This window comes from Sciurus carolinensis, chromosome 2 (genome assembly GCF_902686445.1).
Source record: "Sciurus carolinensis chromosome 2, mSciCar1.2, whole genome shotgun sequence".
Classification (NCBI taxonomy): domain Eukaryota; kingdom Metazoa; phylum Chordata; class Mammalia; order Rodentia; family Sciuridae; genus Sciurus; species Sciurus carolinensis.
This window is the reverse complement of record NC_062214.1, coordinates 56,380,605-56,401,372: the sequence shown is the minus strand read 5'-3', so window position 1 is coordinate 56,401,372 and position 20,768 is coordinate 56,380,605. Positions and strand designations below refer to the sequence as shown.

At 50.5% G+C, this 20,768-nt stretch overlaps 1 protein-coding gene across 8 annotated transcripts in view; it reads right to left on the bottom strand.

Annotated features, from left to right (window-relative positions):
* Ntrk3 (neurotrophic receptor tyrosine kinase 3) overlaps positions 1–18,820 on the bottom strand; it is a 395,823-nt gene extending 377,003 nt beyond the window's left edge. For 5 of the 8 annotated variants that reach the window (XM_047538456.1, XM_047538451.1, XM_047538452.1 and 2 more), the window contains exon 1: positions 17,307–18,201. In XM_047538456.1, coding sequence (XP_047394412.1) covers positions 17,307–17,554 — 248 coding nt within the window. In that variant the 5' untranslated portion in view covers positions 17,555–18,201. Of the gene's footprint in view, positions 1–17,306; positions 18,202–18,801 lie in introns of those variants that run through there. The other 3 variants (XM_047538450.1, XM_047538448.1, XM_047538449.1) reach the window with 3 other exon arrangements.
* Positions 18,821–20,768: the final 1,948 nt, after the last annotated feature.

Below are 20,768 nucleotides of genomic sequence, written 5' to 3'. Positions count from 1 at the left end.
TTGGTCTCTATATCTTCATCTGTAAAATGAAAGCCATTCTCCATGCATGTGGTTGTTGTCCTGATTAAATGAGCTACTGTATAAACCCCTAGGCCTGAAGAAAAGGCATTCAACAAACAACAGCTTCAGGGACTGCAAAGACAGAACAATCCATAAACGGTGTCTGGACAACAAAGAGTATCTCAAAGGTGAGACTAAAGTCATAGGGAAGATCCAGACAAGCGGAAAGAAGGATAGGAGACTCAGGCAGGGGAAGCACTGAACCAAAATACTCAAAGTGGGAAAGGCTCAGGAATGTTTAAGGAATGAACTGGAGATTGGTTTGGCTGGGGCACAGAATTCTTATATGCAGCAGGATCCAGATGCTGTACCTAAACAGGAAAGACTTCAAATGCACAGAAAGAACTCTAACCTTGACCTTATGGGTAATTAGGAGCCAACTAAGACTCTTGAGCTGTAGTTACAGAATTACTTCCCCTGCCTCCCAAATCATTTTTACAAATCAACTTGATTCCGGAAGGGTGTTCTGTCAAACATAAATATGTTTTCACCTCTCAACTACATATTGAATCTTGTAGGTCCAAGCAAGTTCAGGCCAAGTCCAGCCCTGTGGGAAAAGGTGAGGATGGGGCCAAACTCAAGATGGAGCCAGGCACCATGTTTGGGGTACAAGAGAAGAGGAAAAGAGGGACAGAGAGAAACAACCTGGTACCTGGACAAGCCCTGTCAGAATGTGCTGGAGAGCAAGTCCATGATCTTTGAGACAGGGGACATTCAGATGTTTTGTAGTCTGGGTAACTTTCTTCATAAAAATATTTTGCAGAATACCACACTACCTCCAATCTCACTCCAGGGTGTACACCTTGAAAACTATCCACAGGAACGGTCCTTCTTCAAAGTGTGGTCATGGTCCAGCAGCCTTTCCATCACCAAAATGAAAATTCTCAGGGAGGCAGTTGATATTTGGAATCTGAAACCCTGGCTGGAGCCCAACAGTCTGTGCTTTAAGAAGCCCCCACATCATGGGCATGTACACCCAGGTATGAAACCACGAGTGTCCATCCTACAGAACATACACACACAGAGGCATGTGTGCACACGTGGCAACAAGAACCCCACTTGTGCCTATGCACAGCACAGGCCATGCCCCCGCCCCCTACAGACTCTGCCCTGGTAAAACACTCCCTCCAGCTTCAGGGTTTTTTCCTAACCTCCCCATTCCCAGTCACCACAAGAGATCGGGTAGAAGGCAGAGCCAGAAGGGGCCTCAAAGATCACCTAGTCCAGGGGCTGTGGTTGTAGATCAGTGGTAAAGCGCTTGCCTAGCATGTGTGAGGCACTGGGTTCAATCCTCAGCACCACATAAAAATAAATAAATATACTGTGTCCATCTACAACTAAAAAAAAAAAAAAATGTAAATAGAGCACCTAGCTCAGCCCCTGTTTTCTAATATAAGGAAACAGAAGACTAGAGAGAAAGAATGGATTGCTCAGACTCACCCAATAAATTGGTGGCAGTGACAGACCCAGAAAAGCCAGCCCCTTTCTGCTCCCCCTTAAAGGACATTCTCTGGAGATGGGGTTGAAAACACAAGTGCCCATGAAATTGAGGAATCCCAAACTCCTCTTGGTCCCAAGGGCGGCTTCTGCCCCATGCTCCTTACCATTGCCCAAGTTGAGAATCAGAACAGAACCATGTGTCCTATCAGTGAAGGGTGCCTGTTTGCTGTGGGAGGAGGGCTAGGTCCAGAACTAAAGGCAAATGGAGGTTGGCAAGAGATGATAGAGGTCATCTGCAACATTGAGAACAGGACTCTGCAGTCAGACCTGCCACTTGGTAGCCAAATGATCAGGGCAAGTCACTTAGCCACTTGCACTTCAATTTTCCCATTCATAGAATGAGGAAGATACGCACTGAGCATCCCTGATCCAAAAACCCAAAACCCCAAATTCTCTAAAATCTGACACATTTTGAGTGCTGAGGTGATGCCACAAGTGGAAAATTCCACATTGTGAAACTTCATGTACAAAATTATTTAAAATATTGTATAAAATTACCCTCAGGTTATGTTTACTAGGTGCAAATGAAATGTCAGTAAATTTCATGTTTTGTCTTGGGTCCCCTTCCCAAGATACCTCATTATGTGTATGCAAATATTCCAAGATCCAAAAATGATCTAAAATCTGAAACATATCTGGTCCCAAGCATTTCAGATAAAGGTTGTTCAACCTATAATAGTACCTGTCTCATCTGGTTGTGCTGAGAATGAAAAGGGTTAAAATCAGAGTGCCCTAGAACAACACCTGGAAGGTGAGCATCACACACATTTGCTCTCACTAGAAAGAGCAAGATTCGAAGATTCCTCCGACAGGCTATGTGCTGAGGGCAGAGCCCAAGGCCCACCGAAATGCAGAGTTATGAGAGCAATGTGTCTGGCATCCAGGCAGAGACACGTGCACTATTGCCAGGCCAGGAGGTCACAGAGCTGTGACACAGGAAATGAGCCTATTATAATTTACAGGTCTTTACTGACACTACCAGGAGCTGGCTATGGGGGACAGAACAGAGGGAGCCAGAGAGCCACCATGCCCACCTTCAGGAGTTCACAGCACAGTGAGAAAGAAATAAACCAAGTCTGGTATCATTCAGGGCACATGGAAAAGGCTCCAGAGAGTCTCAGCTGAACAGAGATGTTAGCCACACCACCCTCTTCTATCAGTGGTTCCACCTGGGTAGATAAGGACAGACACAGCCAAGGGCAATGAGGTAGAGTCCAACCTGACTACAGGCAACAGCAGCCCTGAAGACAAGATGGCCAGGAGGGGTGGGTGACACAGCAGTTGCCTGGTGGGAGACACAGTCCAAGGCTGACGCTCAGGGAAGAGTGACCAGTCATTTCCATGGAGATAGGAAATAATCCTGGAATTCTCAGAGAGGTATGAGCTTGCCCTTCTTGCTTCCTGCAGTTTCTGCTCTCTATGGCCCTGGGGAGGGAGGGCCCTGGGTTGGGGAGGGTGGGGACTGGTAAGCTCTGTCTAGGGGTAGAATTTAAGAGAGGAAGCCGAAGCTCCACTCTTCAACACCAATGTGGGGCCAGTCTCTTTGTCCCAACCTGTGCATCATCATGCCAGGCTCACTTCCACCTAGAACACGGAGTGGGGGTGGGGAGGCAGACTTCCCCTGCACCAAGCACTCTCTGATGGAATTTTCTCCCAGGAACTTGGCCCTGGAGAACTGAGGGAATCAACCCTGTACCCACAGCACATGTGCTCACTTCCCACCTATGAAGGTAAATCCCCAGGAGCAGAATCCAGGTGAAAAAGCAAGGAACCTAGAGGGCCGCTACTTGACCTCAGAGCAACAGGGACAATGTTGACCTCTTCTGTCCAGCTTACCACTGCTTTCCTGGCTCCCACAAAAGTGGCTGGCCCATTGGAGGCCCTCAAATAAACCCATGTTGAATACTCCAATAGATCCATGAGTAAACAGGTGCCGAGAAGAGCACCTATCCATGAGCACACCTGCCCATGGCTCCGGGCCCTTTCCTTTCTGTTTCATTTCTCCCCTCCCCCAGATTTCCTGGGGTCACCTTTTGTGTTAGTCAGCTCTTCTGCTGTGACCAAAATACCTGACAATAACAACTTAAAGGAGAAAAGGCTTATTTTGGCTAATGGTTTCAGAGGTTTTAGACTATGGACTCCATTGCTTTGGGACCAAGGTGAAGCAGGGCATGGCAGAGGAAGCTGCTCAACTCATAGCTGCCAGGAAAGAGAGAGAAAAAGCAAGGAAGGGTCAGGGACAAGATATAATCACCAGGGCAAAACCCCAGTGACCTACTTCCTCCAACCATGTTCCACCTGCCTTCAGTTTCTACCTCCTTCCATGAATTCATTCCAATTATTAATCCATCCACTGAATTAATCCACTGATAGTGTCAGAACCCCCATGATCCAGTCACTACCCAGTAGTCTCACCTCTGGACATTGCTGCATTGGGGACCAAGTCTTCAACACATGAGCTTTTGGGGCAAATTTCAGATCTGAACCCTAATATCTTCCCAGCAAACCACATGCCCTCAAATCTTTGTCTCACACAGGCAAAGAGTGACAGGAAAAAAATGGAACCTGCCTTCCTTGCCTGCTGGTGTGTGGCTTCTCCTAGAATATCACAGGTCCTCTGTGGACAAGGGCAAGGCCAGTGAATCAATTTCATTGCCAGGGGCACAATCCTGACATTGCACTCCATTCTTTCCAACATTAAAAGGGTCTGCAAGCAGGTAAGTCTAGAATTTTTTAAATCTCCATTTAGGTAAATGGCACCCTCCCACCTTAGGGAAGCCACATTGTCATATATATACATTTCTTTCTTTAAATTTTACATCAGATCCATTTTCTAAAATTCTGCCCCTGCTTCTCTTGAGATTATCCTGTGAGCTATAGACCATTTATCTAAAACTTACTTCCCCCTTTCAATTCTGATCTAGGAGGGAAGGATCATGGTTTATTTTCTCAACACAGTAGCCCAGGGCTTAGCATCTGGCTGGGCATGGGCTGGTGCAAGTGACTAGAACAAAAGAGAATGAACTCCTTCTCTCTGTCCTGCAGAAGGAAGAGCCAGGCTAGCCCTGCTGGCACACCCTTCCCCAGTAGTCCAGAGGCTAGGAGGACCTCAACAGGCAGCAAGGCCCGCAGTCAGACACCTGGGCACTCCACAACTTAGGGACAACTGGAGCTCAGCATTCAGAGTGGACCAAGCACACCACCAACACCAGGCCCCCTTCAGGAGTCTGTTATGCACTTGGAACAATCTTTGGAAAAACAGAATGTGGGGCTTTCCCTCCCATACCTGCCCCAGGGATAGGAGACAGAATTTACCAGTGGCACAGGGCTCTTCCCTGGAGGGAGAGCAGCAGCTGTAGGCTACAAACCCTAAAAATCAGGCACTTCTTGTTACTTCTTTCACTGCCAGGGGCTTTGCAGGGCCCTAGCTCTTCTTCTATGACTCTCCCTCTTGAGTGCCTCCAAGGCAAGGTTTCTGCCAAGGGAATGAAACGCCACCCCTCCTCCACAACCCTGCCCCCTCCCCCTTCCTCATGTTATTTCCCACTTGGTGTCTTATCGCCACATTTGTTAAAATGACTGCCACTTAAGAGGTGGCAGGGAGTCAGAAACACAATCTGGAGCAAAGCTGATATTAAATAACTTCCTGAGCTTGGCACGTCTGCCAATGCTCCCTCCTGGATCTCAGGTGCATCAATGAAGAGGTTTTGCAAGATAAGGAGCCACAGACACCCCGGTTCCAGTCTGAAGACCACCCCACTACTGAGGAATGACCCCTCCCTTCTCCAGGATGGAGATTCTTCACCCGCAAAGCCTAAAACCTTCTCCCTGGACCTCGCCCCACCTCACACTGAGCAAAGGGGGTACAGTGATGTCTGACACTCAAATTCAACTGCAAGAGCCCTTGTAGTCTGCCAACCCAACCCCCACGTTTTCCAAATACACACACTGAGGCTTATAGATCTCGAGTCTGGTTGAGGCCAACCAGATAGATTATATTAAAGCATCTCAAAAAGAATAGTACTCTATGAATTCCAGAAAGGGTTTGCTTCTTAGATACCAGGATTGGTTGGTCACCATAAACTCAATCAGTTACTGGTGTTTTCTCTATTTGTGACCTCACCCTATGGGTCCAAGCAAGAAAAATACCAATAGCTATCACCACACTAATGCCCTCAGAGCATCACCAATAGCACCTACCCATTAAAGGGGAGATATTCTGTTGATGGATCCTCTGAAGCTGACAGCCCCTAACTCAGACTCAGTATCATCTGGTCCCAAAAACTCCCATCCTCAGTACCCTCCAAGATCAGAGTACACTTGCTATTCTCCATTCCAGCCACTGGATGTCACTGCTGTCCCCAGTGAACTGGAACCACAGAGCATTCATGGCGGAGTAGAAAGGAAGTAAAATGACCCCATCAGACCAACAGGATCCCAGACTTATCCCCTGGGTTGTGGCCTAACTTTGTCCTTCCAGAAAGAGACAGATGGCCAATCATTGAGTATCCACCATGTTCCAGACACTTTCCACACATTATATAATTTAGTATGCTGTAACATCTCAGTAACACCTCCTGCTACACAGGTGAAGACTTGGGAAACCCAGTAACTTACTCATCTTTAAAAAAAAAAAAAAAACAAGGGGTTGGGCAAGAATTGGAACCCAGTTTTGACACTGAATTTCATGACCTTGTCACAAAGATCTCCCCTGAGATTGTAGTCTTGGTGCTATGGGCTGTGGTTTAATCAAGTTGGTTTGCAGTGACCTCTGAGTTGCTGGCATCTGGGAAGAAACCAAGTGGGGCTCAGACTTTTCATCAAAGGTACAAACACAATAAGGCTAAATCGCACCTCCCTCCCAGCAGAAATCGTGGTCTAGTGCCCTCTTGTGACTTAACATGGAACTGAAAGGAAAGTGCGTTGGAGGTTTGGGGTGGATTGGAGGGATTTGAGGTCACTCCTATCTCAATGGATTCCTAAATTCTTTCTACCTGGCTCGTCCCAAGTCCTATCTGTGGCTGATAGGATTATTCCATGACAACAGCCAAAAGTGGGGGTCAGCTGGTGAATGGGAAGATCTGCAGGGCCAAGAACAGTGATGAAACCACATGGGACAACATCTCCCGGAGATTGGGAGCTACTGAATTACCCAAGACAGGTACTGCTGGGACCAAACCCCTAAGCCTGGCAGGTGTGGAAAGCAGGCGGCAGAAAGCCTTTGCCTACGACACTCTGACACTTAGTGTCCCAGATGGGTGTTTCAGCAGTGCAAACCAAAGCAACCTCCCCATCAATGTGGCAGACACGCACCTCTGTTGACCTGCCCCCTTTTCCAATGTACACCACCATGGTCCTCCTGTTGCCTCCCTCTGTTTCTTCCACATGCTCGTTCCCCTCATAACTTCCTTTAATTCCACTCATCAAGGAACCTGAAATGTCATTGTCCCTCACATCTTACAAACTACCATTGCGATACTTGCCAGTTGCCCCTGTGTACCCGTCACCTGCCAGGTACTTACCATAATCTCATCTAATCCTCACAACCACTTTATAAAGATGTCTTATAAGTCTGATTATTCAGATGAGGAAACTGAGGCTCAGAGACAATAAGCAACCTGCCTAAACCTAAACAGGAAAAGAACACAGAAAGTTGTCTGACTGAAGAAGTTACTATTTTTCCTGCTACCTCTCAATTTAAAAAAAAAAAAAGTCACTGAAAAGTCCAGGGCATAGGAATTGTTCTAAATGAACTCTCCGATTAGAGGGCTTCTGCTACGGTATATAAAATGAGAGGGAAGGAGGAGAAATCAGAAGCAGGAAGAACAGCTGAGGGCCATGAAAAGCATCCCTGTTTGTGGGGATGTGCTGATGAGAAGGGAGAGAAAACAAAAGGGAGGGAGCCAGCATTCAGGGTTTTACACACACTACTCATGTTCTCATTGAAATCTTGTGATAACCCTGTATTATTTTTATTATCACCATTTTTCAGATGAGGAAACTGAGGGTCAAAAAAGTTCCATAGCCAGCCCAGGTCACAGCTGGTAGGAGGCAGAGTCACAATCTGAAGCTTCATTTAGTAGTTGCCATAAATAAGTCCGGTTACTTATGCAGATGGCTCCAGCCCAGTTGGAGGGTCATAAATGCTAACTTTCATTCCTGCTCTTCAGCAGCCCAGCCTCAGAAAAACAGAAAAACTATCAGAAATAATAACATTGCTAGGCAAAATCTGACCACAAGAGAGGGCCCTTGGTCAGGCAGCTGTAGGATGCCCTTCAGGGCAGAGAAAAGGCCCTAGTCCTGGAAGCTCTCTGCAGGGCTCTCTACAGAAGCAAGAGACCTGGTCACTAAAGCTGATAACAAGACTCATTCATAGACTTATTAGAACATGGATCAGAACAATCGTGCTCAAACAAGCCTGCCTGGAACAGAAAAGGGCTGGCAGGTCACGGAGGGCAACAGAAACAGTCCGTAGAGTCAGGGCCCAAGCCCCTGGTTAGCAAGGCACTTTCATGCCCACCAATGAATGGGGTCTTCTTTGAAAGCTAACCCAGGGTCTAGAGAGCTTAAGAGATGGCACCAAGCTCTCATCTCTAAAAAATTCCAGGGCCTGGTATTTACTGAGTACCTACATAGTGTTCAGTAATTCCCAAATTTGGGTTGGAAGGCAGGGAGAGGTCAGAGACGCCTTCACGCTTGGGCTGGCATATCAAGCAGCCAGAGCCGGTATATGAAGTTCACTTCTTCCAAGGCACTCACTGTACAGTGTAACTGTCCATCAACTTTTCTGTGTCCCTATCAAATCTGGATTTTCCTGGGTTATGCTGCATTCTTGGTTCATCCCCATGATCCCTGTGCAAATGCACTGATTTCTGCTGCTGCAGCAGCTGCTGCTGCTGCTGCTGCTGGGACTGAGATGTGGCGGAAAGGGGACAGTCCCTCCATTCAGGGCACTCTCCCAGCCCCTTCCTAGGGAACCAGAAGCTCCTGAGCCTGAAAGGCTGGGACAGGAGTCTCAAATTGCTAGACTGCACAGATGCGAGGGGAGCAGGGCCAGCTTGCTGAGAGAAGCCCTGCCCGGGGGAGAGCTGGCCTCCCCACTCAGCCCTGGCACAGGGAATCTTCGATAGCCAGGGCTGACAACGCACTCCCCACCCACCCCGCTAGGGCCACATGCCTGTTCCAACCCCTCGCCCTCTGAAGTCACCAGCCTTAGCCGGTCTCATGCGCCACACTGCCCTCTGGTGGCCACCAGGAGTCTAGAAGCAGCTGATGTTGGCAAGCAAGAAGTCACAGGCTTTAAGGTTTGTTTACAGAGACCTCAAATGTGATGTGCAGAGAACACAGAAGAGAGGCACTAGGTGACACAAAGATGCCCCCAGACTTACGCACACCGCGCAGTGTACTGCGACAGGTAGCCAGGATTAGGACTTCGAATCTAAGATCTTTCTTAATTGGAGGCTCTTTTCCCTGCTTCGGTAATCCCTCAGCCTCAGAGCAGATGCCGGAGAGCAGGGGGCCAGTCACACAGCTAGGGAGGCAGGGTCCCTATGTCCCTGCTCCGCCTTGTGTTAGGAATTCACTCAGTGCTTGAGCCAAGTCCATTCACTTCTCTTAAACCTCAAGTTCTTCCTCTATAAAACTGAGTTTGGCCCAAAGTATTTCTGAGTCCCTTTCTAGATCTAAAGATTGACTGTTCAAAGTCTTCCTAACTCAAAAACCTTCCCCCAGTCATCTGGACGTGGAAATAGCCAACTTGGTGCTGGATTGTTTACAAAGCCTATTGAGTACATCATGCACTGCTTCAACAGTGACCAATGACCCTGTGAGGGGGCCAGGCTGAAGAGTTAGGTGACCCCAGCTCCTAGGAGTGGAAACTGAGGCCCAGAGAAGTTCTATGACATGGAAAATTCATACCACCAGGAAGCAGCAACAATGGGTGTGTGCTCACAAATGCCTGGCGATCTTAGCTGTTTTGCAGGACACTCTGTCTCCATGGGGATAGCTGTAGCCATCACCCATGCTCATAGCTCATCCCCACAGAGAGACAGATGGAGTATCGGTAAGCATGGATAGAAAGCAAAGCCAGGGCAACAGTAAGGGGTTTGGGGAGTAAAGGTTACTTATTTGTGTGGGAGGCAAGAGAAGGGCCCAGAAAGACCATCAACTCCCAACTCTAGCTGCCCAGCATTTTGGACACTCCCTTCCTTCTTGCATTCAGAGACAACCCCAAAACCCCAAAGCTCTACCTAGGAGAAGCCACTCAGCCCTCTGTTACCCCATTCAGGTTCTCTCTAGCCATGGGCAGCCAGGGACATTATCCTGTGCACCATGCCTCAACCCAAAGAGGAGCTGACTAGGACCTGGCCACCAGTTCCCTGAGCCCTGCCAGCTTCCACTGGCACCAGGCCTACCACGGGACTGATATGACTTCAGAGGTCAGGACACCATGGGGTTGTCAAGGAGGCCTGAAGGGAGGACTGGTTACTGGGAACAGTTTAGGAGAAAAGACTAAAAGCCTCCCCAACCACTAAAGGTCAGGGACTGTGTTGGCCAAAACTGCCTGACCAACATTATACCCATAATTACCCAATTTGCCCTACCCTCTAACCCTAGCCAGGGCAATTCTCACCTGGGGAACTAGAATAATATCAAAGGATCCTCCTAGACCTTCATGTCAATTCTATTACTTTTCTATTAATTTATCAAAATAGCAATATATTAATGTTTATGCATATATGTAGGCATATTTACATGCATATATACATACATATGTGTTACTATGCTTAAGAGTCTAGTAAGGGAATATAGACAACAGATCTTAATATTTAAATGCTAGATTGCTTGAAAATGTATTGGTTATATGAAATTAAGCAAGTCAAGTACCTTCCCTGGACTCAGTTTCTTTATCTATCTAATGGGATTAATAATACTTAATTTACAGAGTTGGTATGATGCCACAATGAAGTATTATACTTAAAGTTCTTTGAACAGTGTCTGGAACAAGTGTTCAATAAATGTTAGCAACCATTAGTTCTCATGTCCTTAATAAATACTAGCCATAATTAGTTATCATGTACTCAATAGATGCTAGCTGTTATTAGTTATCATGTATTGACAGCTTTCTCTTTGCCAGACATGACACAGGACACTGAATTTCAACAGAGTGCTGCTATAACATAGCTGTTATGATTATCCTTATCTTTCAGATAGAAATTGAGGCCTGGAGGAGGGAAGGGATTTGTCCACAGGCCTGGGGGAGCAGCTGGAAAAACTGGGCATAGGTAGAGAGTAGCTTCCAGAGACTCCATACTTGACAATGTCTGAGGAGGGAATTCTGAAACTTTCATTGCCCAGAACCTGGGACCCTTCTGATGGGATAAGCCAGCAGGGGACCAGGGACCGAGGTGTGAGCAGAGAGAAAGGACAAGCTCCCAAGAGTGTTGAGCCCAGTTCTACAGTCCTGTATGTAAATAGCTCAGCAGAAGCTCTCATTGAGTTTATTTCTAATTGGTGTGGGCTGCAGGCTGCAAGGAGCCCTGGGGCTGCCAGCCTCACACACAGTTGTTGCCTCTGGGGACCCTGAATTTGGAAACATCACCCCAGAGGGAAACACAGTTGTGGGGGAGGCTCTGGCTTTGACAAAGTGCCCAGAACAGGAGCCAGGGTAGAGTAGAAAGCTGCACCCCCACCTGGAAGCATGCCTGGGAAGAGAAGTCTCCCAGCAACCTGGAGACCCCAGCTGAGTCCTGCCCCTTGGGCCTCAGGACCTTCATGGGGAACAAGAGGGAGGATGGGCTTGCAGTGATGCCCTCCAATTCTGAATGCTGGTAAGCCCTGCACTTAGGGGCAGCTAAAACTTAGGGGGATCCTTCTTGAGTGTTCTGAAGATGCTAGTGGATGCTGAGCTTTGGTTTGGGCTTCACTGGAGTCCTTACTCTTTGATGTGAGGACTTACTCTTTGATGACCCACCCATCAAAAAGGAGCCTGCAATGGATCCTGCCACCAGAGTATTCACATTTCCCAAGCACAGGCAGGTGAAGCTCAGGGAATGACAAATGACTTGAGTTGATGGCTCAGTTGGTCACCAGATCTGTCGGTGACAAGCCTCCATAAGTCCAGCCTCTGTTAGGCCACTTTTAAAACAGTTACCAGGACACTCAACCATCCTCTACAAACCTCCCTTGAAACAGGTCATTACCATAACCTGTCCCTTTGAAAGTGAAACAACCTTCTGAATAAAAACACTCAGCATCCCCTTCCCAACAAGCCAGAGGATGTCCAGCTGCAGGGACATGGCACAGAAGCAGCAGCTTCAGGCTACCCCAGAGCCTATGGATCTTTTCACTGGGCAGCCAGAGCAGCTCAACCACCTGGGACTCGTTTTGTTCTTGACTTTGGTGAATTTGTAAAATGGGACTAATAATCTCTGCTTTTGCAAAAACAAACTCAATTTCTGAGTGGCCTGTAAACTGGGGATCACAATATAAATGAGGATGGGTAATTCATAGAGATGGAGAACTTGTCATTGGGACAAAAAGGCAGGATCCTCACAGGTACTGAGAGACCATCTTTTGAGAGCTAGACTAGTCAGGTCCTACCTCACATCCCTCTGTCAGATTTCCTTTGCAATAGCACCAAAAAGAAGATCCAGGGGTTTCAGTATCACCTCTCCTGTCCCTCACCCACCTTCCTGAGAGAACCTTCCTATCACCAGAACAAGGGGCACCATACTTTTGTATTTTATTTTACATGATTTAGCAATAAAAAAAAATCTGCAATCCACTCATATTTATTATGTGCTTAGATAGCTTTAATCTATACATTAAATATTCCTTTTTCTAGGCAAGAATATTTTGAGATAGAAGTTCTGATGTTTCCTTTTCTCACCCAATGGAGGCCCTTGCTCCAGCCATGGGTTGAGAACTTTGTGGGGAACATGTCTTCCTGGCTCTGAGCCAAGGGTGCAGAATGGGGGTCATGAAGCTAGGTGCCCAGCCACTTAGGAGAGGGTGACATTAAGGGTCACATTTGGTCTAGGAAGTTGACTTCAAATTGTGTCGGATTTCACAAACTGTCAAGTTTCTAGATGTAGGAAAGGGAGGAAGGAGGAATGACAGGTGGCCCACAGTTAGTAAGAGAGCACACTCTGTCCTTCTCTTGGTGTTATCACAAAGGTGACCACCACTCCACAGGAGGGACCCTTAGCCATGACCTGGCTGAGCCTCCTGGGGGATGTTCCTTGGGTCCTAGGATGGCAGAGGTTCAAGCTGGAAGGGACACTATGCCCCATGGCCTCAATCATAGCTGAATTTATAAGCTCAGAAAGACAACAACCTTGTGATATACAACTCAGGAGGGTTGGCACAGGGCCAGGATATAACTCATGTATCCCAATCTTTCCCCTATTCCTAACCTGTCACTATCTGGGAAGAGAGGCCAGACATGGTACCCATGATTCCTACACAAACCACTCAACAGTACTTGGGATAGGAACCATAGGCCATGGTGGAGATGCCACCATACTGGCAAGGGCCATCCCCAGGGAGGGCCACAGATTATCCACAGCCACCCACCCAAGATTCAGTTGGGGTGGGACCCTGCTCCTTCCCCAGCCAGAAGGAAGGACCAGTCAGGGTTGACTGGCAGGGCAAGGACAAACAGAATCACAGGTAAGCCAGTATCAGGTCCTCCCTCCCTTCAGCAGGACACTTAGCTAGGCAGGAAGGTATTTGGAGCCTTGTAGGACCCTGAGAAGCCTCCCAGGCTCCAAGCTCAACCCTCCTGGAGCCAGTACATAAGTATTGTCAAAACTATGGGCAGGTCAGGCTGGTTTGCCCAAAGCTTTCACGTTAGCAGGTTTCAGGAAAACGCAGGGCTGATGTCCTTGGCCACAGAAAGTTCTATGGAAGCTTGACCTACTGGGCTTGCTGAGGCTGAAACTCTAGATCCAAGGAGGGCTGGAAGCCTACCAACGGCCCCACCTCAGTGCAAAATCCCAAGATCACTGGGGTTCAGGGCCCTAGCTTTCATCCTGAAGTATCTCTTTCCCTAGGGATGTAACTTCTGTCCCTTGTAAATCTCACCTCAAAGGCCCCTCATGCCCTGTGCCTTCTCCCCAGGTCTAGCTCCAATCCTGGGGCTTGAGCACCTTGCTAAGCCTCCTGACTGACCCTGGATGACTTTGGGGCCTGGTTCACACTTTTGCTGGGACCCAGTTCTCACTGATAATTGTCAAGGCTGAGTCTTCCCTTGATTCTTAGACAGGTGGAGAATCAAAGAGTCAATATCGCAGTCAATATAGCAAAGCCCCATATGGCCCTTCAGTCAGTCAGGAGATCTTCAGGGAAGGCGGGGGAAATAAAGGGACCAGACAGCTGCCAAATGCTGTGGTGGCTCAGGGTGACACCCAGTTGGCAGCTCAGCATCCCAGTCAAGAGTCCTTGGTCTTTGCAAGCCTAGGCAACTAGTTTCAAGAATGCCTGGCCTGGAAATGTCATCTTCTTCTTTAAGTCTTCTTTCTCACAGCCAAGGATACACAATTCCAACTCAACCCCGCAGGCCTGGCCTACAGAGGGAGCCCAGACAGCCCACCAACCCGGCCACCACCCTCCTGCCTTTGTGACGTCAGAGCCTGATTGGGCGTGGCTGCGCATGGACCCTTCTAGGTAGGCTACTGTGTGTCAAGAGTTTCAACGGCGGAAAGATTGGTCTCCCCGAACAAAAAGTCCAAAAGAAAAAGTCCTTTGGAGCAGTTGGCACTGAGAGGGGCAGAAGTGAGACCCACACTTCTTCCCTGACATTTTATAACTGATTTCTTCATGATACTAATGGGGTGGTTGAAGGTGGTGGCCCTCCAACCCGAGGCACCCCTCAGCCGGGCTCCAGACAGGAATAGGAACCACTCTACAAACTGCCTTGAGAAGCAGAACCACAGAGTAACAGATCTCTTGTCCCACTGAAAACCCAGACACAATCCATCCAGCACACGAGGGAGGGGCCTAAGGATGAATCTGCAGAGGCCCCACCCTCCTCCTACCTAGAGTCCACCCAAGCCCACCCGGAAGCAGACGCCAGTCCCCAGAGCATTAGGCTGACAGGAAGCTGGGAGCCTCCTCAAAACCATGTCTCTGCAAACATCATAAATTTGAAAAGCACGTCTCCAAGCCAAGCTAAGGCAAGGCCCTTTCACTCTCCCCTCAAGCCCCTTCATCATGCAGAGCCCCACAGAGTGAGGCCTGCAATGGTGTGCTGGAGAGACCAGAATCCTAAAACTGGCTCCTCCCTGGGGGAAGTTACTTTACCACCTGAGCCTCCATTTCCTCAGAGGTAAAGTAGGGATAGCGACACGTCCTTTCGAGGGTGACCCGGGACTCCTCTCCCTCTCCCAGGCTGTCTGCCTCTAGAGTAAAAGGCTTGGCCCTTCCCGGAGTTCAGTCAATACCAGTCACATATATAACAGGGCACAGGGGAGAAATGGGGTGAAGAAAGGTCATTCGACCCATGAACTCTGACCCTCCCCAACCTGCCACTCCCACAGCTCCTACAGGAGTACAGTTCCCTTTGCTCTTTGGTGTTGAGGCAGATTTGGGGAAAAGTCCTGACAGCCTGCCAGAGTTCCAGTCCTGAAACAAGAATGGGGACATACACAGAGGGGTTTCGTCCCACTCCCTGCTCCCTATCCCCCCAGATGCTCTCTTAAGGTCCTCTAATGCCAAAGAGGGTCAGAGGCTACCCTAGACTCCTCCCATCTTCGTTGTATCCAACAGCCTGGAAAGATCAACCCAATTCTTTCCTGTCAAACTGCTTCCCTGAGCCTCATTTTCAAAGGAGTGACACCCCTACGTGGCTGTAAAGAGCCTACGTGATTGTGACCATCTCTGCTACCCGCCGTAACTGCCATCCACATCCATGGAGCAGGGAACAAGCTGGATGCAGCTCACTGGCTCCCAGAGACTCACACTGGGCTCCTGGGACTCCTCCTCTTCAACCATAGCCCACCCAATGCCTTGGAAATCCCTAGCTCGGGCTCCCCAGTACCAGGACTGGCCACTGAGCTCTCTCCATTCACTCCTCCACACATAGCCCCCCAGATGGTGCACTTCCAAGACAGTTTTCCTGACAATCTCACTCTGGACCATTTTCCCTGCATCCTAAGGGATGCTGGACACTGTGGCCTACAAGGAGGGAGAGGGACAACTGGGTTCACCCTACTGCTCCTGCCCTCCTCTCCCTCTCCCTTTCTGCCTTGGTTGCTTATCATCCCATGCCAGGTTGAAGGTGGTGAGGAGTGAATGAGAGAGCTGAGATATGGGTCCAGCTTGTCTCTTGGGCCAGGAGTCAGGAACATCTCCTGGGTTGTCCATGTCCCTCAAACTGTCAGCTGCGAGAACGAAAGCAGTCTCCATTAAGCCAAGAGGGCTGGCGGGCTTTGGCGAGAGGAGGACTGCAATTCCTCCTGGCTTTGCAGCCCCATCAAACTGGGATGAAGCAAGGGAGAACTGACGCTAGCAGAGCAGCGCCAATGGCACATTCGGCCCTCCTGCTTGAGTCCTTTCTAGAGGTAAAGAGCCACCCCAAATGCTCTCCTCAGACCCTGAGCATCCTACCCACTCCTGGAGGTTCCCAAGGGATGGGAACCTTGAGGAGAAATAAAAGAGAGCCATCCTCTGAACACCCCAGTGCATCCACACCCTTCTCTAGGGTGGCAGGGTTGGAAAGGGGTTCACCTGGCCAAGGAATGAAAGAAAGGATGGGCAGGGTCACAGGCCCCTAAGCTCTTGCTTCCTCCCCCTCCTATGCTTCTGTCCCCCATCCCTACTAAAGAAAAATAAGAAGAAAAGAGCAGGCCACCACAGGTCTCAGATGGGGCAGAACCAGGCAAATACCAACCAGAGTTCAATTTTCCAAATAAACAGATCTGCACCATGCTAAAAGAAACCCCCTTCCCAAAACACACGCCCTCTCCTCTCTTCACCATCCTGACTCGGAATTATCCGGAACAGTCATCAAAGCCCAAGCAGGGAAAGGGATCTGTAGGCGCCCAGGAGCAGATGAGGGTGGGAATGGGGGATGTCCTCGGAAATGCCCAAAATGGGGTTGAAGAGGGCCGGCCGGCGCGAGGGAAAGGGAAGAGGTAGGCGTCCATGACGGCCTGGACACGTCCAAAGTCTCCCCACGAGCAGCCAGCTCCCAACTTGTTTACTTGTCAGCGTGTTTTGCGGTCTCCAAAAGGAAATAATTAAAACCTCTCGACTGGATCGCAAGCAGTCCCTATCTGTCACCTTCCCTCCCGGCTAAGCGCTGCCAGCGCCGCCTCTATCGCTGCCGCCGCCTCTGCCAGGAAATCGAGCCTCGTCTACTTTATTCCACTTGAGCGTGGCCAAACTGTTGCTATTTAGTGGGGGGCAAAGAACCCGATTCGCATCCTCGAAACGAGCCTACAGCGAATGGGGGTGGGGGCGGGGGCGGGAGCTGAGTCCCGCATGCCCTGGGCCCGCTCTGGGGTCCTCTCCTGGGAGAGGTACAACAAGCATCACCGGATCACGCCTGGCCAGGGCCGGAGTCACCTGAAATACGCAGCCCAAGAGCATCTCCCGAGCCAGAGCGAGCCTGACGCGCGCCCGGCGGGCGGCGGGCAGTGGCGAGCTGGGGCGGGCGTAGGGCCGGCTCCCGGGCCGCGGGCGGGCGAAAGGGAGACACCGCGCGAGGGGGAGGCAGACTGGGGAGCGGCCGCCTGACTTACATGGAAGTGATATTCCTTGAGATGTCCGTGATGTTGATGCTGGCGTTCCCATTGCTGTTCCCTGAATCCTGCCCTTCCAGGAGGGGGAAGAGGTTCCCATCGTCCGGCCGCCGGCAATTGATCTCAGTCTTGCTGCAGACACAATTTGCAGGGCAAGCCAGCACGGAGCCCACATAGTCCAGCCAGACGCTTCCCAGCAAGAAAATCCGCCAGAAACTACACTTGGCTGGGCAAAGAGAGACATCCATCTCCGATCGCTGCTTCTAAAAAAGAGGAGGAGGAGAGGAGAGGGGGGTGGGGTGGGGGGAGTGGGGAGAGCAGGGGGGGAAGGAAACAAAGACGGCGAGGGAGGGGGGAAGGGGGAGGGGGGCCTCTGCCTTTGAAACGCCGAGCGATCAGATGCAAAATCCTTCAGCGTCTGAAACCATCGCGGCCGCCGCCGCCGCCGCCGCCGCCGCCGCCGCCGCCGCCGGGTGGGAGCCGCGGGGAGCGCCTAGTGGCGCGGTCTGCCGGGCATGGTGGCCGGCTCGGCGCTCGCCGGTTTGTCGGGTCCAGGGGCTCTGGAAGCGAGGCGCGCTCTCCGACTCCAAGACTTTGCCGGGTTGCAACAGACGGTGGGAAGGCAAAAATAATAATAATAAAAAGGGGGGGAAAGGAAAAGGAAAAATGGTGCTAAAGTCACCAAGTCCCACCTACTGAGCAGAATTAAAACGGACACACCTGCAAAACACACACACACTCACACATACACACACCCAGAGCTGAAGGAAGGAGAAGGAAGATGCAGTCGGAGCTGCAGCAGCCGCCGCGAATGGCTCGCTGCGCGCCTGCAGAAATGTACAAGTGCTCCGAGCCTTACGAAACGCACGGGTTATCGGAGCGTCTTCCTCGGCTCCCTCCCTCCCTCCTCCCCTCCCTCGTCGTGGCCTCCTCCCCCTGCCCCCCGCCCAGGCTGGGAGCGGCAGAAGAGCGGAATCTCCCCCCTCCCTCCCCTCCCCACACCCCTCTGCCACCCCCCCACCGGTCCTCTCCCTCCTCCTTCCCCACCCACCCACCCACTCGCCGGCTCGAGGCTCTCGCCGACACCGCCACCCGCAGCCGTGCTGCTGCCCGCCCGCCTGCTCCACGCTTCCCGGCCCCGCGCCCGCTCGCCGCAGCCCAGGGAAAACCGAGACGGAAGGGAAAAAGTTGCAGTTGGGATTGCGAGGGTCGGCGCTGGGGAGGGAGAGTTGGCAAGCTAGCTGCGCGACACGAAAGGCGCTCTCCTCTCCACTTTTTGGCCCTCGTGCTGCCCGGTTTTGCTGCAATCTCGACCGCGGGAGGAAGTGAAATGTACGTGGCCGAGGTGACCAGGGAGCGCACCCGAGCCTGGGTGGGGGGCACAGGCTCGCGGATGGGTACTGGAGGACCAGGAGCGCACAGGAACCCCAGAGAGGCAACCAGAGCCAGGGACCCGGGCTGCAGACGCGCAGACCTAGATATGAATGACACTCACTTCCGTAATCAAGAGTCCGGGAAGCTGGGCTTAGCTGGGAGGGGACTGCGGGGCATGGCACGCTTGATGCCCCAGCGCCCACTGCGCCTTCTTGGCACAGGGTCTTACGTTCGGCCTTGGGCAAGCGGGGAGCAGAGAAGGAAAGAACAAGCACCGAAAGGGCTGCGCTGGAGAACTGAGGTGGCCCGGGCAAGCGGTGCCTGTAGAAATTGAGATGCAAGGGGCATTTTTTGGCAAGCGCCACGCCAGCACCGTCAGAGGCCGGCTTCTCGGTCTCAGTTTTCGGGTGCGCTGAGCTGGCTGCCGAGTGAGGGGGCGGGCGGACTGCTTTCTCCGGATTCGGGGGGCGCAGAACCTCCCTCCTTTCCTCCCACACGAGCACCCCTTCCTGGTAGGGGCGCAAAACAGGTGCAGCCTTCAATGCGAGTTCAGCTCCTGTCGGGGAGAGGGGGTCCCCGCTTTTAGTCTTGATGGGGATTTTGTTTTTAAATAAAATAAAATGTAAAGATGCCAAGTGTGAGCCGTTTGCTGAGAAAACCCGAGCATTCGCTGTCGGAAAGGAGAAGAAAGGGTTAGGAGAGTCCGAGTAGGCAGACACTACAGCATTCACAGGCAGAAGAAAGCAGGGCTCTCCTCCCTGAGCTTGGATGAGGGCAGGCGAGGAAGCAAAATACATTGAATTCAACTGCATCCAGTATCTGAAAGGCTTCTCCCCCGCCCCCCTGTGGATTCCGATGCAGGTCATGCAACTTGCAGGCAAAATGGGGGAAGGGGTATGCGGGTGCCTCAGCCAGCCCCAGGCACAACCACGGACAGATCTCATGTCTTTGAGCGGCACTGTCGCTGGAAGAAAAACTTGTGACAAAAAAAAAAAAAAAAAAGGAAAAAAGAAAGAAAAGAACATGCCTATAAAAGGCAGTTTTTCCAACTTCCCGTCATATTCTGCCTTCCTTTGGCCTCAGTGAGACTTTTAGCCCCTGTCACCATTACAGCCTTGTCCCCAGAATGGCATTTTGCCCTCCCACCAGCAGGAGGGGACAGAGTGGAGACAGCCTTAGACTCTCAAACAGTTCCTACTGGCCAGAGGCCAGTCCCTGGTGTCCTTGTCCACTGGGAGTCTCTGCCACTTCAAGTGCCATTCAGTGACTGGTTTTTGAATATCTGTTTGAGAGGCAGGGAAACTGAGGTGTAGTCAAACACTCAAGCTTGGCCTCTCTTGGGAGGTGGCAGGTGGCAGCAGAGAAACATGGAACCTTTCTCAAACAACACAGGGGAGATTGAACAACCACAGCATGCTAAGTGGATTTAGCACAACAAAGGTTCTCCAACCTGGAGCAAAACAGTTGTGTCTAAAAGATGCTCAGTACCACCACTGCCCTTGTTTTGTTTTGTTTTGTTTTTTTAAAAGGAAAAGATGATTTTTAACCTTTTTGACAGAGAAAGGTAGGCATTCCCAAGTCAGGACTAAAATAAAAATTTTTAGGAATAACTTTGGAAATGGTCTTTCATCCTTGACAGTGAAATGGGATTATGGTGGATGCTAGAACTTTGGGCCTGCATAGGAAGTAGCAGCCTGAAAGGAGGAAAGCCCTTTTCAGAGCAGATGATGACCTGCAAGTGGGAAGAACAGAGTTCTATTACTGATCACAGGAAATCCCATAAGCCTCCTGGGTCTCAGCCTTCACATCTGTAAAATGACCAGATTGGGCCAGTTCCTCCAGACCCTCTGACCAGAGATATCCACAATACCCTGAAGCTTGCTACAAAAGCAACCCCTTAGGCCCTACCACAGAAACTTTAACAAGCTCCCAGGTGATTCATAAGCACAGTACAGCTCCCAAAGTCCCTTCCAGCTTGAATATTCTCTGATTCTACATAGACCTGGGTTGAAAGGATCATTGAGAAGGAAGAGAGATTGGGGTTTGGGTTAGGGTGAACTAAAGTAGCTATTTGAGCTACAAGGATCT